Genomic DNA, 17,722 nt, shown 5'->3' on the forward strand with positions numbered 1-17,722 from the left:
TGTGGGGCTCAGGAGGCGTGGGTGGACAGAGGGAACAGGCCGCTCCGAGTGAGAAGCTGCGGTGATGCCTTGTTGGGGGGTAATGTCTTTAGGACGGATGTATTCAGAGTGCCAAAGCTTTTAGGAGACTTCAGATAGAGACTTATTTCACTTGTTCCTTATAAGAAAAATGGCCAAAGTTGGACAACATGTTCTGCCCTAAGCTTCCAAAGCTTACTCTGTGGGAGCCTGAAGCCACCCACCCACAGTCCCTTCAGCGTGCTGCTTCCAGGATGTCCTCCGAGATAATGTGCCCATTCTGCGCCACCAGTCCCCTCTCCTCAGCCCTAGAACACTGGCACAATGGGTCAGAACTCTTCAAACCAGGCTGTTCTGCCCTGTGGCCCTGGGAGTCAGGGAGCCACAGAGGTTCTGTGAATTCCACCACCAGCAAACAAGGGGCAGCGTGGAGGAGTGGGCACAATGTCTGAGGGGTGAGTGAGGGGCTGGAGTGGGGCTCCCAGGGCAGAGAGAGCAAAGGTCAGAGCACCTCCTTGGTCCTGAGAGGCTGGGGCAGAGTGGCAGTTTGGGCGCTGGGCCGCTCCAGCTGCTGCTGCTGCCCTGGCAGCTTTCACGGTGGAAACTTCCCTCCGACAGTTAATTCCAGAAGCAGGGCTCTGCTCTGAGGAAGGGACCCTCCTCCACATTCATCCCTCACCCCCACTTCCCACCCACCAGCCCAGATCACTGCAGCATCCGGGGCTGCCCCACACCTGGCGGGCCCCACTGCCCCTGACTCCCGAAGACCCCTTCCTTACCGGAGCCTCAAGCCTGGGCCGGCTTTCCCCCAACCCCCCAAAGGTCATGCCCATTCTCTCTGCTAATCCTACAGCGGAGCCCAATCCCACACTCTCCCTAAGACCAGGTCAGTGTCCACTCATTGCCCTGCGGGCTCCTTACCTCATTGAAGTCCATTTCGGAGCCATGAGTGGTATCACACCTTCTGGTACCCCGAGCCCACACTCCTCAAAAGGCCAGGAGGCTCCATCTCCCCACTCCTCCGCGGCTCAGAGCACGCGGCGCCCGCCACCCTCTCTCCAGAGCTTACCAGCGCCTCTGGGAGTCCTCCCACGTGACCCTGCAGGAGCTGCTGGACCAAGAGCAGCCTCTGCTCGAACCTGTGCCCGACCGGGAGCGGCAGTCCTTCCAGTACAGGCTTGCGTCGCTCTACCTGCACTACCTGGGGCTGCTGCGCCGCTTCAACACCGTCTATGACCAGATGGTGCAGCCGCAGAAGCGGCGGCTGCTGCGGCGCCTGCTGGACGGCGTGGCGGGCCGCGTGCTGGAGCTCAAGGACGAGCTGGTGCGCGCCGACCTCTGTGAAAACCCCTGCCTGGACCGCGTGCTGCAGGATCTCAAGCTCACCCCGGTACGTGTGCGCAGCCACGAAGCCACGCCCCCAGCCAGCTAGCAGTAGGGGAGAGGCGGGGTGGGACCCGCCTTGACCACCTGGGACACAGAGGCATGCCCCGGCCAGCTTGGAGTCGGGTGGGGTAGGGATGGGGCCGACCACCCCCTGCCTACCCGTCACCCCACGGATGTCCCTGGTGTTGGGACACCTGCTAGGGAAGGAAGGAGGGCAGAGAAGATCAGAGGATGGAGTTTGGCCTTGTGGGAAGGGCTTCAGGAAGCTTGGCGGTGGGGGTTGTGCATGGAGGTACTTAGGGGTTGGATGGAGTCAGGATGAGGTCCCCTGCATGACTGGGAAGACCCACAAACCGCAGGGAATTGGTGAGGAGAGTCCTCTAGAGCCTCCTCAAAGTGTGGTCCCTGGACCAGCTGCGTTGACATCACAAATGAGAAACTCTGTATCCTTAACCCGCTAAATCTGCACCTGCATTTTATCAAGACCCTCCAGTGATCTGTGTGCACGGGCAAGTTCTAGAAGGCTATTCTAGAACACAGAGCTTCTGCAGGGCCTGCAGTCAGGCTCAGGGTTCAGTAACTGCTTCATATCCAAGACTATCTCAAAGTTTCCCCAACCAGCTGCAGCAGTGCGCTTGGTGGGGCGGGCGGCCATGGGGAAGATTCCCCAGGCCCTGCCATTCTGATGTAGTAGTCTGGGGAGGACGTAGGAATCTGCATTTAAGAACTTCCCAGTTGATTCTGATGCACAACCAGGTTTGAGACCACTGCCACCTACCACTATCCTCCAGAATTCAACTCCAGCCAGAGGATGGGGGCAGAAGAAGAGAGGAATGACTTTTGGGGGCATCTGCCCCATTTAAGTTTCCCACCTCAAGACTCTAAAATGGAGGAAAACAGTGCTGGGGGTGTGTAAGCCCCTGAAAATGGTAATGGATTGGCCAGATGGCTCAGACTTTTGATTCCTGACCCTCCTCCCCTAACATTGCTCCAAAGGCTGACCTGGAGGTTCCAATCCCCAAATACTTCCTGTTGGAGCAGTCTACCGCTGTGCGGGAGCGACGGCTGATACTGGCCGAGATCCTGTCCAGACTGGAGCCAGAGTCCTCCCAGAAGGTAAACAGGGTGACACCTTCCCGGACTCTTCCATACCCCTTCTCCTGAAAGCCTCCAGAATGCAGAGAGGCCCTTCCCTGCCCTCTACGAGAGTGCCCTTTAGGTAATCCCTGGCCTCCTTCAAGGCTATTCTTGTGCTCATGGTAACCCTCCAATGCCAAGACAAGACTTGGGCTCCCAGATACTCTGGGAGGATGGTGCCCTGGTGTATCCTTTGATGGCCAGTCTCCCAGCAGTCCACCCTGGATGTAAACTCTCCTTCATGTGCTCCTGCTCTTTTGCCCCTGCTCTGGCCAGAGCTTTATAGGAATGCACCGGACTGAGGCCATACTTCTAGTGCAAAAGGCAGAGCGGGCCAGGCAAGGCCGGCTTCGAGCCACCTTCATGCGAGAGATTCGAAGAGATGAGGAGCAGGATCGGAGGATTCGGGAGGACGGATGGCACAAGTTCAGTCAGTGCCAAGCAGCTATCACCATACAGAAGGTAACCCTAGGTGCCCAGGAGGAGGGCCAGGGTAGAGTTACCTCATTCAGGAAGCCTGCTGGGCTCAGAAATTGATCACAGGAGTGCAGGCGCTTGGATTCTGTAGCCCCACAACTATTTATTTATTTATTTATTTATTTATTTATTTATTTATTTTTGAGATGGAGTCTCGCTCTGTTGCCCAGGCTGGAATGCAGTGGCATGATCTCAGCTCACTGCAACTTCTGTCTCCTGAGTTCAAGCAATTCTTCTGCTTCGGCCTCCTGAGTAGCCAGGACTACAGTCCTCCGACAATATACCCAGCTAATTTTTGTATTTTTAGTAGAGATGGGTTTCACCATGTTGGCCAGGCTGCTCTCGAACTCCTGACTTCAAGTGATCTACCCACCTCAGCCTCCCAAAGTGCTGGGATTACAGGCATGAGCCACCATGCCCAGTCCCCACAACTAGATTCTAAACCAGTGAGTACTTTAATCAGTCAGCAAGCATATATCTTACTTGTTTATTATTTAATCTACATCTCTATTTTCAAAAGGGTTTGCAGTAGGATACCTTAAAAGTCCCAGAAACAGAAGGATCATTAAAATTAGAGAAGAAGAAAAATCCATAATAGAGTAGCAGAACAGAATAGATGATCACTCCAGAAACTCTTACGACTGTTGAAAATGAGCCACTAAAATGTATCCTGCTGAGGCTGGAGTATTGCTTGAGCCCTGAGCAATGTAGCAAGACCCCATCTCTTAAAACAAGAAAGGATCCTGAGCCTCCTGGAAACTAAGACAGAGGGAAACTTGATCATGATGAATTAATTTGATAACTGATGTGATCTGAGCATCCCCAAACTCTGTGCCTTCCGGGTCACCTTTTAATATGGAAATAACATAATTTCCATAATTTTATCTCCTGTCCCACCTCACTGCAGAAAGCCCTTCTCTGCCTTAAGGTTCCCCGAGCATTCTTACCATCCTGGTTGTCACACCTCTCCTTTGCTCTGGACAGCCACTCTGCACCTCTCTGGGCCAGCCTCTGCTGTCTGCCTTGGTGTGTGAACATGGCCTCTCCCACCATTCCTTAAAATGCTGCTAACACATGCCGACTCCTGGTGGTAGTGGTTAACAGCTTGACCAGAGACTGGAGGAGCCCCGGCAAAATTTCAGTGCAGGAACAGACCACTTTCTGTTCGTGCAGGTGTCGCTGCCCCTAAGGCCACCGGCCCTGCTCTGTCACAGAAGCCTCTTGCCACCTTTTCTTTCCAGGAAGTGTTGACCTGGGGTGGGCCTCTTTCTCTCTCAAATCAATCTCCCCCTCCTTCCTCTCTCTCTCAAATCCCAATACCTCAAAAACCTCTGCCTCCTAGCCCACTAGAGAAAACTTAGAACTTCCCACCGAAAGACGAAAGCAGGCAACCAGCTAGCAAACAATAGTGATTCTATGAAGATATGTCATCTGCAAATGGGATAGATTCATGTGTTAGTAATCAGTACACTGAGCATGTCGGTCTGAGGCAGGATGACTGTGTCAATGTCTGAGAAGGAGGTTCTCGACAGCAGGGCTCACTAAGGCAAAGAAGTCAAGAAGGGGGATAGACCCCAAAGATGGAGTCCTACTTCCCCTGTAGACCAAAGCAGGTCATTTTGTGCCTGTTGCCAGACATCAAGAGTACAGAAATATTGCATGCTGGTCTTAGAGTCATCCAGAGCACTGAGAAAAGCAAAAAACGTATGAAGGACCCAGTCATGGTGGGCCTGGCCTGTGGTGGTCACAGGAGTGGGAGGACGAAGCCCAGATGAGAAGTGCAGGAAGCAGCCCCAGCTCCTGGAGGGGCCGGGAGGCAGATGGAAAGCCCTGGCTGGCCCGGGCCCTGGCTCTGCCCTCCTCTGCCCAGCGTCCCCACCCTCTGGTCCCACTAGCACTCAGTGATCCTGGAGTCTGAAAGTGGCTGGGCCTGGGAGAAAGAGCACAGGTCCAGCTCTGCACAGATGGCATCTTGGGCCTGAGAGAGGTCATGTCCAGTCTCTGGCCTCAGTTCCCTTGGGTCAAAAATGTAGGATTAACTGAGGAGCTCCACAATCCCTACAGCGCCAGTGTCTATGTGCCTGGGTGGAGTCAGATATTTATTCCAGCTGCTCTGGGGATTCTGAGGAGTGGGTGTAGGGAATGTGTAGGGTGCTTGAGCTCTGATCTGTCCCTCAAAAGAGATAGCAGATTAGGGTGGTGAGGGAAAGGAAGAAATCCCTGGGGGGCCCTGGGGCCAGTTGGCTTGAGTGCCCACCTGAAACCACCCTGTTCTAGGCTGTTCCTGCTCAGTGTGCACCCGAGCAGACTTCCCCAGGGCTCCTCCCCGCCCCACCCGAAATCTCTAGTGTGACCCTCTCGGACCCTCTCTGAGGGACAGGCTGCTGCAGGGTGGACAGTGTGTGTCCCCTGTGTCTCCTACATCCCTCCACCAGGTATGGAAAGGCTACCTGCAGAGGAAACGCACTCAGCAGGACCGGCGGACAGAGATGGAGTTCATTGGCATGGTGAGCTCAACCTGCCCACCATGGTGGGGCCTGGAACACAGGGCTGGCCAGGGCAGGGCCCCCACCCAGAGCACAGTCTTCTTCCAGCCCCACTTTGCCCACGGTGCTCTCCACTCAGGCCAGGTGGAGAGCCTGGAAGAGAAAGAGGCAGAAGGACAGGAAAGCCCCCAGGCCATATCCCTTCATACCCTTCTTCCTGCAGAGATCTGGCCCCTGGCAGCAGCTCACCTGTGAGGCCTGGAGGGGTATTGTGTAGAGCATCCTGGACCCCACGTTCCCACCCCCAGCTGGAAGGAGGGGCTACAGGGGTGGGCCCCCAGAGGGAAGAGGCCACAAAGCCAGCAGGGGCACCCACACTGCCCCCCCAAGCCTCTGGTAGCCACAGGGAAACACCAGGGACTGTGTTGGGGTAGGGACACACTCCCCAAACCAGGCCTTTCTAGGCCATGTGCCTGTGTGCATACATGTGTGCCTGGCCAAAGTGAGTAGGCCTGGCTCCTTGAATCTGTCTATCCCCTGTTCTCTGTCCTCTCACCCAGCTGATCTCCACTGACTTAGGAAAGGCAGGCCGAGACTGGAGGGGTGGTGGGAGCATGCTCCCTGGGGGAAGGGCTTTGCCCTGGGCAGATCCTGTGGAGGCCTGGCTGCCAGAAGGAGCTGGGGAGGGGGCTGGGCTGGGGATTGGAGGGACGGGAGGGAAGGGAGCCTTCCCAGGTCTGGTGACATCTTGGCAGGCTGGGAGGCTACCACTGGAGGCTTGGGGCCTTGGGAGGAAGGAGGGGCCAGGGGCTGCTGTGTGGGAGTGGAGGAAGGAGGGGCCAGGGGCTGCTGTGTGGGAGTGGAGGTCAGAGACTGGTTGAGGGGCCAGAGGGCTGGACCCCCAGGAGATGAGAGCAGGCTGAAAGAGGCAGGGGTTGGCTTCAGCAGGGAGGGGTCCGTGCACAGCAGTGGGTGAGGAATGAGCCTGGCCGCCCGGGCCTATCAACAGTGTGAGCTCAGCGTTTTCAGTAATTGTCTCTGCGCAGAGTGATATTTAAAATACATTTGGGAGCCAATGAGGCGGGAAAGTGGCTGCAAAAGCGGCTGCCAACTCGGCCGCGGGGCGGGGGTGCAGGCGGGGGCTGGGGCCGGAGGCTCCAGGGGAGGGTGTGCTGGGGAAATCGGGCAGGGGCCAGCCCGGATGCATCTAGCAAACTCATTATTAGAGTAATTTACACAGACGAATTCGGCTCCAAATACAGTTTCTTCCAATGCAGGCATGCCCGTTGTTCCGTGTGGGTGTGTGTGCGAGGCCTTGCGTGAGCGTCGTGTTGGGGAAGGAGCGGGTACAGGCATGTGTGCCTGAGGCTGGGGGCTGCATCCAGACTGGATGCTGGTTCCTCCCACTCCTGAGCCCCTCAACCTCTCTTCCACTCCCCAGCTCCCCTCACCCAACCAGGTAGAGCACCTGAGCATCATCTCCCAGGCCTGCCTCTGGGAGGATGTCCGAAGGCTCCGCCAGGTAGAGAAGGAGGAGGAATTCCGGGCGGCAATGGTGAAGGCCCATGATTCTCTGGCAGAGACAGAGGGGCCTGACATGAAGGAGAAGATGAAGGAGCAAATCCGACAGTGGTTTATCGAGTGCCAGTCAGTGTCCTCAGCTGACCCTACCCTCATCCTTCATTCCCTTCACTCAGGGTCCCTCAGGGCTGCTCCTGCTCCATCCCCCACATGGGTTCTGCCTTCTAGTCCAGATTGGCCCTTTTCTCCTCTACCCCCAGGTCCCCAACACACTGCTAACCCTGTTGGTTTCAACAACCTTGGGCCCCCAGTGTACAGGACCATCTCCACACCTGACTTCCCATTTCCACAAGGGAGAGAAAGTGCCAGAATAGGGTGGGGAAAGCACCCATGGATGCCCCCTGAGTGATCTGTCCTCTTGTTTGTAACAATCCATTCCTCCCCTGTCTCCCTCTGTCTCCCCTGGTCCTTTACTTTTCTCTGCCATTCTCCATCCATCCACCCACCCTTTTATCTACCTCTCCATCTACCTATCCATCCATCTGTCATCCATCCATCCACTCACCCTTCTACCCAGCTCACTCTCTATCTATCATCTATCTATCTATCTATCTATCTATCTATCTATCTATCTATCTATCTATCATCTATCTATCTATCCATCCATCCATCCATCCATCAACCCACCCCCTCTTCTACCCACCTCTCCATCTCCCCATCCATCCATCCACCCATCTACCCATCTACCCACTTCTCTATCTATCCTTCCATCTGTCGATCTGCCCATCCATCCACCCACCCTTCTACCCACCTCTCCATCTATCTACCCAAGCATCTGCCCATCTACCCACCCACCCTTCTACCCACCTCTCCATCTATCTATCCATCTGTCCATCCGCCCACCCACCTACCCACCTCTCCATCTCCCCATCCATCCATCCATCTATCCATCCATCCACGCATCTACCCACCCTTCTACCCACCTCTCTGTCTATCCTTCCATCTGACCATCCACCCACCCTTCTACCCATCTCTCCATCTATCCACCCATGCATCTGTCCATCTACCCACCCACCCTTCTACCCACCTCTCCATCTGTCTATCCATCCATCTGTCCATCCACTCACCCTTCTACCCACCTCTCTGTCTACCTATCCATCCATCCATCCATCCATCCATCCATCCATCCATCTATTCATCTTTCTGTTCAATCATCTTATGTTCACTTAGCGATCTTACTGGCCGATTCCCTGATTATCCAGATGCATCTTCAGGTGGATCCTACTCAATCTTTGCAGACAAAACTCCAGAACAGGTACCCTGTTGGAGGTGAGGCAGACAGTTTTTTGTGGCAGGTGGAGTCTGAGGCTACAGAGAGTAGTGAGTAGGGTGGAGTAGGGGGTCAGCCTCAATAGAGGCAGAGGTGGCTGGGGGAAATGCAGGCAGCTAGAAAGACGGCATGGGGAAGAGGAGCAAGGAGCAGCTGCGGCTGGAGCAGGCATTGTGACTGGGAAAGGAAGGATGTCTGGGTAGACTGCAGTGGCTTCAGATCCCATGGCCAGGAGAGAACAGTGGCTCTGACCAGAATGCTCCTTCTTGGGCACTCTTTCTCCCTGGACCCCAGTGGAGTCTCTGCATGCTCAGCTGTCCCGACCCCATCAGTTACTCTAGGCTAGGGAATCCTTGGTTCACCCCGGTCGCAGGCCCTGGGCCTGAGAGATCTCCAGCTCTCTTCTGTAAAATCCAGGGCTCTCTTTTGTAAAATCCCCTTGATCTTCTCTGAAATGTCTTGTGTCATTGGTCACAGGTGAGAATGGAACTGGAAATGCAGGTCCAAGAGAACAAAAAAAAGGAACAAGAGAAGAGAAAGGAAAAAGGAAAGGATGAAAAAAAGAAGAAGAAGAAGAAAGGAAAGGAAGAAAAGTCCAAGAAGGGGGTAAGATACCTCCCGAATGCATGGCGTGAGGGACAGGGAGGAGCAGGGTGTGGGGGAACTCGTGGTAGGAAGATGGGTTCAGGTAAGGTTAGGGCCAGAGTCTGTGCTAGGTAGAAGTGATGAAGTCAAGGTCAAAGGATGTTTATATTCTAGGAAGTGGATGCGGTGCTGCAAGTGTTGCCATCCAAATGTATCCCTATGATCAGTGCCGGGCATGAGGAATACTTAAGTAAGAGGGGAGACGGCTGGGGAAGAGTGTCTGTGCTTTGTGGGACCTGGGGCCCTGGGTCCTGGAGAAAGTGGGCATCTGCCACATGGACCATGAAGTGGCAGTGTGGGTGTGTAGGCAAAGGGGACAATACCAAATGAGGAGAGGGAGGTATGGTGTGATTCTTTGGGTGGGGGCGTTACAGGTTTGGGTCTGAATCCTGTGGCCACAGGCCTTGGGGTCAAGTCTATCTGCCATCTGGGTAGAAACAATGCCAGGCTGGTGGGTGGGGACAGGGTAACCAGCCAGGGCCTGGCTCCTGACCTGTGTGCACACATGTGTCTGTGTATGCACGTATGTGTGCATATGCTTGTGCACATGTGCATGCATGTGTGTATACACCTGGGACTCTGACCTTCACACATCCATCCACTCTCTGCGGTCAGATACATGGAAGAACCGGTGTGAAAGCATACACCCCAGTCAGAATTATGACTCCGAGACCCTCCGGGAGGAGAAGAGGAAGGAGGTGGAGCTGGAGATCCGGATACAGGTGTGAGCGCGGGGTCAGGGCTTCCCTGCAGGCCACTACCCTGCACCCTCCCCCATGACCCACACTTCCATCCAGATTCAGGTTCCTCCGCAACCATTTCTCTGCATCTCTCTTGTCCTGAACACCCAACCCCAGTCCCCAGCTCATCCTCTGTAGACTTTGCTGCCTCCATGCATGGTCCTAGCTCCACCTGCTGCCCACGTCAGTTCCCACCTTCCTCTGCCTCCCCCGGTCTCGCTTTCTCCCAGGGCTGATGCAGCAGGGGTGTGGAGGGTATGGGAGGGACTCGGAGCCAGGGTGTCCACACACCACCACCATCCTCAGGAACCCTCTGACGACGTGTCCCACCCATGCCGTGGGCTTCAGGAGTGTTCAATCATGTGGTCTTTCATGAAACCCATGAGGAAAATACCATGGTTTTCCTGCTGGTACACATGGGAAACTGAGGCTAAGCAGTTATGCAACCGTTTAGGTCACAGAGACCTCAGTGGGGGGATGTTGGGCTTGAATTCCATCTGGGGGCTTCTCCGCACGTTGAAGGCTGTTAAGAGCAGGGCTCCTTGGAGAACAGGAAGAGGATTAGGACTGGGTGTGAACAGGTGCTGGGAGGGAGGGAGGAACGCAGAGAAATGTGTGGGAAGGGCTGTCCCTGCTGCCTTCATCAGGCTCACTGGGTTCTTCTGTAAGGCTCCTCCCCTCCTTCCCATCCCTGCCTGCCTGCTCCTCTCCCACCTGTCCTCCCGGCCCCAGGCCACCCGGCCATACCTCAGCTGTCTCCCCTAGGTGGATGAGCTGATGCGTCAGGAGCTGAGGAACCTCCGTCTGGTTGTGGACAAGGAGGAAGAAAGACCCTTGAGGGCTCCAAAGGCAAGATGACGGGCTGGGACTGGGCAGGGGAGGGCACACAGTGGAGGCAAGGAACAGGGCACAATGACCTATGCGCTTGTTTCCAACCAGAAAACACCTGGGAAGAAAAGTGGGAAAAAGAAGGAAAAAGATCTGACCCCAAACAGGTAGCACAGCCTGTCATGCCCACTTTGCATGGTGGTGGTGGTGGAGCAAGTCCCAGTCCAGGACAGGTCCCGCCTCTGCTGCTGTGAGACCTTGGGAAAGTCGCTTTCCCTCTCTGACTCCCTGACCTTGTTCACCAAGTACCTGCCCTGCCAAACTCACGTGATAACTGTGGGGATCAAGCAAAGGCACAAGAAAGGGCTCTGTACATGAAATGCAGAGCGAGATCTCAATGGAGTTTATAATCAGGTCATTGCTCTCCACTTCCAGATCCTCCCTCCAACCTTTGCCTTAACCGCCTCTGTCTCTGCCAAAGCCATTTCCCCCTGGACTTCCCACTCTGGGGCATTAAGGGACTTGTCAGTGGTCCCTTCCTGTTGACTTATCTGGTAAAGAGAGCACACAAGCACCTTGACGTCAGCTGCTTGAATTTAATGGCTGTCTCTCCCAGGAGCACTCACGTCTTAAATGTAGTTTCTAAGAAGAGGGCAATGCTTAATTCAAATGACTGGATTTCTAATGGTGGATCTTTGGCCAGGGGGCAGACTGACGAGTGTCACAGAGGCCCCTGTCCCCCTCACACCGCTCTTACAGAGCACCCACTGCGGGAGGCTTGCCTCCTAGGACAGTGATTTGGTGCCATACCTGATTCTGCCTGTTTGCAGGCACTGTAGATATTTTTGAGCACAGAATGCTGGGCAGGAGAACCACTGATCCCCTGTCTTCATGACAACAGCCCCCCATCTCTGCCTCCATTTCCCTGTGTTCTCACTTGCTAACATCCCTTGTGGTGGTGGGGGTCTTCCTGTGCCATCCTCTGCCAGGTCTGTGGAGTCTCTGTATGAAGAGCTTGTTATTTCTGGACTTCTAAGGAAGAGTGAGTCAGTAGCATTGAAAGACTACGTAGGTGAGACCCCTCCCAGAATGCCTGCTCCCAGTCTGTGGCCAGGTGCCAAGGCTCCCCTATCCCCCACCCACTGGCCCCGCCTTGCCTGTGGCTGGTTGCCTGATTGCCACTCGGAGAGGGTGCCTCTCACTCAGTGGCTGCCTATCGCCACAGGTGACTTCCTCTATCTTGGATCTGCTCTGAGTTTGGCAAAGAAGTTGCCCATGCCATCCCTGTTTGACATACGACAGAATGTGGCTTTGTATGCAGTCCTTCGGCTTGGTGAGAGGCCCTGGGGGTGTGAGGAGCCAGCTCTGGGCAGGCAACCCTCGGGGTGAGGGCTGGGGTCAGGGTAGGGTGGCTGAGGCGGGCATGTCCAGCCTGAGCCTCCAAGCCCCAGGGCCCTGCCCAGGCCCTGCTGGAGGTCACACCCAGATTGGGCCACCCCAGAAATCAGGTGGGCCCTTGACCTGCTGAACAGCCCACATTGCCAGCCCCTTACTCAATCCCAAGGGACAACCCAGCGTCTGTCCCGCTGCCAGAAGACCACCAGCCCTACACCCCCGGAGCTGAAGAGCTTTCTGAAGTGGTTTATTCTGTGCCTGCCTTTTTTTTTTTTTTTTTTTTTTTTTTGAGATAGAGTCTCACTCTATTGCCCAGGCTGGAGTGCAGTGGCACAATCTCAGCTCATGGCAACCTCCGCCTCCCGTGTCCCATACCTTTCCATTCCACCACTCATAATCCAGGAGTGGAAGCAGATGAAGGGAAAACAGAAAGGGCATTAGTCAGGGTAGCAGGCTCCCTCACAGTCCCATGTACAGCTCCTCATACTGGAGACTCCTAAGCCATTCAAACTCTCCTGCTGCCACTCCCGGCTCCCAGGCCTAGGGGACCAGGCGACCTGGTGGTATTGGGGAAGGTAGTATGCCCCGTGATCTGCACCTCCTCTCCCAGCCCCAGGCCCTTGGCCTGACCTTACACATAGTCATCTCCAGCCCTGACTCCTGCTGCTGACCTGACACCTGGCTCTGGCCCATTTCCTTGCTCTCAGGCTCCCCGGATATCCATGCCATGGCCCCACTCATCCGCTCCATCCTCCTGGTGGGCCCCTCTGGCATGGGGAAGAAGATGCTGGTCAAGGCAGTGTGCACAGAAACTGGCGCCAACCTGTTCGACCTGTCACCGGACAACCTGCTGGGCAAATATCCTGGCAGGAATGGGGCACAGATGATGGTGCATATAGTCTTTAAGGTCCGGAGCCCCCAGCTCTTGGCATTTGTGGTTCTCAGACCTGTGGCAACAAAGGAGGGTGGGCTTTGAGATCGTGTCACCCATCAGCCTACTGGGTATGATTTCAGGTGCTGAACTGGTGAGGTCTCCCTACCAACCCGGGCTAGGAGCTTGGGTTCCCCCTGCAGCCCCTGTGGTGGGGGAATGAAGGGAAAGGGGAGGATATAGAGCAACTTCTTTTCATGGTGGGATGAGGCTGAATATGCAGCCCCCCACCCTGAGGTGTGAGGTATGTGCAGCAGCAGGCTGGGAGGTGGGACTGGCAGGTGTGGGGAGTGGAGACTGGGCTCCAAGGTCAGCCCCTGCTCAATGCCAGCCTTCATCCTGGCTTCTGACCAGCAGGGACATGACCCTTCTCCAGAGACATCTAATGTCTGATTTCTACTCTTCAACCCATCCAGGTAGCCCGACTCCTACAGCCCTCTGTGATTTGGATTGGAAATGCTGAGAAGAATTTCTATAAGAGGATCCCCAAAGAAGACAGGGAGGTGAGGGAGCGTGGACGTGAAGGTCATGTGGGCAGGCGGCGCGAGCTGGGGCTGGGCTGGAAGGCCTAGGCTTGTTCAAGTCACTCCAAACCCCACCCACTGGGGCCTTGCACATGCCCCTGTACTCCTCACACCTAGTTTCCTTGTCTCAAAGCAGGATGGGCAGCCTCCTCATCCTGCTAGGGCTGAGGTGAGGCTGAGGGTGAGGTGGGCTCTGAGAACTTAGGAGCCCCGTACACTGGACCACCATGCCCCAGCCCCACCACTCCTCCCTCTTCCCCTGGAGCAGATGGACCCAAAGCGGATAAAGAAGGACCTCACCAAGGCCTTGCGGCTGCTGACTCCTGGAGACCGTGTGATGCTGATTGGGACAACCTCCCGGCCGCAGCTGGCTGATATTCGGGGGCTGTGCCGGGTCTACGAGCGGATCCTCTTCATGCCCCGGCCTGACTACGCGTCCCGCTATGGTGAGGCCTGGGGACACGGGGTTGGCTGCCCCTACCAAAGCCTGCCCACCTCCTGCCCCATACCCCACTGCTGCTGCGAGCCCTCACCCCCACAGCCAGATCTTCTGGAAGGGCTGCTGGACAAGCAGCCCAGTAGCCTGGGTCCTGGCTTCGGCTCTGTGGACACAAGCAGGTAGTTTATGTCCTCCGAGGCTCTGCTTGCTCGGGTTGAGTTGGGAGGATGACCCTTGCTTAGCTTGAGATCTGGTACCTTCCCTGGGGAAGGGGAGCTGATGGACATGGAGCTGCTCCCCGGAGCACAAAGCTCCTTCCAGATCCAGGTGGGGGCTGCTCAGGCCTTGTTGCCCCTCCCTGGTGCCCACTGCCCCTCCAAGCCCCATGTCCTCCGCATGCCTGCAGTGTTCTGGAAGCGTATGATAGAGGCCCGGGGCGTCCAGCCAACCCAGCACTTGGACATCAGTGCCCTAGCCAAGGTCTCCGATGGCTACACGCCAGGTCACATTCTCCAAGCCATCCAATCGGTGCTGAGTGAGCGGCGGTTCCTGCAACTGTCCAAGCGGCCCCTGGTGGCCTCTGAGTTCCTGGGACAACTGGCGAAGCTGGATCCAGTATACAGGGAGGAGGAGGAGTCCCTGAAGGTGAGGTGGCAGGGCCAGGGGCTGTGGGTAAGCAGCGCCCTTGGGGAGTCAGCCCCCTGAAGCACACCTTGGACCCCTCCCTCTGCTCCCACAAATTACCAGAAGACAATCGGTGGAAACATGTGTGGAGCTCAGCTGGGAAGGGAGCAGGAAATCACCAGGAAATGCATTCGGGGCCATCCCACTTGGTTTCCCTGAGGGTGGGAGCTTGCAAGGACCACTGAGGTATCAGGAGCCCTTTGTGAGTTCTGGTAACAGCTGCCACCCACCTTTCCCACCCCAGAGTCAGTGTACCTGCCAAGGATGGCCTTGGGAGCACAGCAGAGAGGGCTGCAGGTGTGGAGGGAAGAGGGCTTGCCCCCTAAGAATGGCTGACATCATACCGGAAGGATTTGGTGGGGAGCAAGGGAAACCCCAGCCCTAAAAGGACCCCTGAACCCAAGGGAAGAGGAGAAGAGGCTGCTGAGGAAACAATCTGTAAAAAGGGGAGGGGTGAGGTCAGGATGGGTCCCAGGGCCTTACCACTCCTGTGCCCACCAACCCAGGACTGGTACTTCAAGACCCCACTGGGCAAGAAGAGCATGAAGCACAGGATGGACCAGTTGGAGGCTGAGGAGGCCAAGCTGGCCAAGGAGAAGAAGAAAAGAAAGTGATGGCTAAGGCTTGTGGGTACCTGAGATTAGTGGCGTGGGACAGGGCAGTGGCCCAAGGGTAAAGGGATGGGGCAGAGGCATAAACGCCCAGATGACTTGGGGACAAACTCTTCTTGTCCATCCATGTCCGTGTCTTCCTACCCCTCCCTCTGTGTCCCCACCTGTGCCTGGCCCTGTCTAGCCCCCACCTCTCTCCTGGGCCCTGGCCCTTGCCAGTTCACTGCCGCCTCCCTGCTCTGGCTCCCAGATCCCTGTCCTCAGCCCCCACTTCCAGGTCTTCATCTCCTTGTCATTGTCCTATCCTGGTTCCCTGACTCTCTTCCTCCTTGAGGCATTTAAGGGAGAAAAAATAGGAAGAGGAGAGAGGGAAAGAGGAGAGAGGGAAAGAGGAGAGAGGGGAGAAGGAAGGTGTGCAGTCAGAAAAAGCACAGGTCTGGAAGTTAACTGTCCCTGGTTCTAAACCCACTTGGCACTAACTGCCTGTGTGACCTGGAGAGTGCTTTCCTGTCTCTGGGCCTCAGTTTCCTTACTTATAAAGCAAAGAGAGATTGGACCAGGAATTTCTAAGGTCCCTTTTACCCTAGAGTTTGACCGTTCTAGCAAAAGTGGCTGGGAAGTCAGGGCAGGGAGGGTGCTTGGGCAGTAGTGGGGGCAGGATGGGAAGCAGGGCTCAGCAAGGCTGTGGGGAGGTGGTGGGGCTTTGTGACCAGGGCAAGGGCTGCTGGTAGACCCAATGCTGCAGTGGACATGGGAGTGCAGCACTGGATTGACCCAATTTCTCTGAGTATTCTTCATCTCTTTCCTAAAGACCCCTCCCCTGGCACTCTGCCTGCCCCAGCTCTGCACTGCATCCTCTGACCACAGCCTAGGGCTCAATGGGATAGGGCCTCCTGCTCCTAGGGTGGGAGTCCATCTGTGGGTTTCCCCTTGCTGGGGAGGGAACAGCTCAGGGGAGGACGGGGTCAGAGAACTTAGGGAGCAGGGGCAACAATACCACCAAGGGCTGGGGAGCCCCGGAGTGTTCTCTTGGAAGAGGCAGACCCGTGGACCATGTACACAGTGTGTGGATGAAGGCCAAGGTGTGTCCACAGGTAGTAAGAGAAAACAGGAGAGCTGAAACTATAAAACCCCTAGAAGAAAACATAGGGGAAATCTCCATGATGTTGGTCTGGGCAGAGATTTCTTGGATATGAACCCAAAAGCACAGACAATGAAAGCAAAAATAGACAAATGGGATTGTACCAAACTAAAAGGTCCCTGCACAGCAAAGGAAATGACAGAGTGAAGAGACAATCCACAGACTGGGAAAAAATATGTGCAAATCAAACATTGGATAAGGGGCGAATATCCAAAATGCACAAGGAACTCAAACTACTAAATAAAAACAACAACAACAAAAAAACCCTATTAAAAAATGAACAAAGGACTTGAACAGACATTTCTCAAAAGAAGACACACAAATGGCCAACAGATATCTGAAAATATGTTCAACAGCACTAATCATCAGAAAAATGTGAATCAAAAACAATGAGATATTATCTCACACCTGTTAGACGGGCTATTATAGAAAACTGAAAGATAAGTGTTGGCAAGGATATGGAGAAAAGGGGACTCTGCACTGTTGGTGGTGTTGTAAATTAGTACCATTTTGAAAAATAGAATGAAGGTTCCTCAAAAAACTAAAAATAGAATTACCTTATGATTCAGCAATCCCACTATATACGGAAAGGAATTGAAATCAGCATGAAGAAGAGATGTCTGCACCCCCACGTCCACTGCAGCACTACTCACAATCGCCAAAACATGGAAACAACTGTTGTCCATCAATGGATGAATGGATTTTCAAATGCGATGTATCTGGAGGACGTTGTGCTAAGTGAAATAAGCCAGGTGCAGAAAGACAAATACCGCATGATCTTGCTCATTGTGGAATCTAAAAAAGTCAAGCTCATAGAAGAGCAGAATGGTGATTCCCAGAGGCTGGGGGCTCAGGGGAGGTGGACAGGGAAAGGGGAGACATTGGTCAGTGGGTATGATGTTACAGGTAGATAGGATAAGTTCAGGTGTTCTATTGCATAGCAAGGTGACTGTAGTGAATAATGATGTATATTTCAAAATAGCTAAAAGAGGATTTTAAATGTTCTCACCACAAAGAATTGGTAAATATCATTTGATAGATGTGATAATTACCCTGATATGATTACACATTATATACATGTATCAAAATATTATAGCCCCATAAATATATACAATTATTTGTCAATTAAAAATGAAACTTTTAAAAAAGCAATTGATTAAAAAAAATTTTTAAGCCAGTGTGAACTAAAGGGGCAAGACCACTGGGGCTGGAGCACCCTAAGCCCACGGTGGGCAGTGGTGGGTCAGAGCTGAACCCCAGGGCTTGGTTTCTCATCTTTCTCTCTTTTTTTCCTTTTGATCCACCCGACCCCCAAACAAAAGTCAGTGCCTGAGCAGACAGAGACATTTCTCCTTTCTCACTCTCTAGGGAAGACCCCAGATAACCATGGCAGGGGAGAGATGCCACCCAAAGTCATCCAGGGAGATGG

At 54.5% G+C, this 17,722-nt stretch overlaps 1 protein-coding gene across 3 annotated transcripts; it reads left to right on the forward strand.

The window, feature by feature from the left end:
• Window positions 1–399: 399 nt before the first annotated feature.
• Window positions 400–15,262, forward strand: IQCA1L (IQ motif containing with AAA domain 1 like). Of its 3 annotated transcripts, XM_050785801.1 has the most exons (19): window positions 400–473; window positions 1,081–1,408; window positions 2,401–2,520; window positions 2,818–3,003; window positions 5,454–5,525; window positions 6,946–7,151; window positions 8,256–8,340; window positions 8,833–8,961; window positions 9,115–9,190; window positions 9,616–9,722; window positions 10,506–10,589; window positions 10,680–10,735; window positions 11,558–11,640; window positions 11,794–11,901; window positions 12,671–12,870; window positions 13,311–13,397; window positions 13,687–13,864; window positions 14,264–14,502; window positions 15,048–15,262. In XM_050785801.1, exons 1-19 carry the CDS (start codon window positions 463–465, stop codon window positions 15,153–15,155), a joined length of 2,463 nt encoding a protein of 820 aa, XP_050641758.1. In that variant the 5' UTR covers window positions 400–462; the 3' UTR covers window positions 15,156–15,262. The 3 variants fall into 3 exon arrangements, with proteins under 3 accessions (XP_050641758.1, XP_050641757.1, XP_050641759.1); XM_050785800.1 differs by having other exon boundaries at window positions 11,558–11,901; XM_050785802.1 differs by lacking the exons at window positions 6,946–7,151; window positions 8,256–8,340 and having other exon boundaries at window positions 11,558–11,901.
• The last annotated feature ends 2,460 nt before the right edge of the window (window positions 15,263–17,722 follow it).

This window comes from Macaca thibetana, chromosome 3 (assembly GCF_024542745.1).
Source record: "Macaca thibetana thibetana isolate TM-01 chromosome 3, ASM2454274v1, whole genome shotgun sequence".
Lineage (NCBI taxonomy): Eukaryota > Metazoa > Chordata > Mammalia > Primates > Cercopithecidae > Macaca > Macaca thibetana.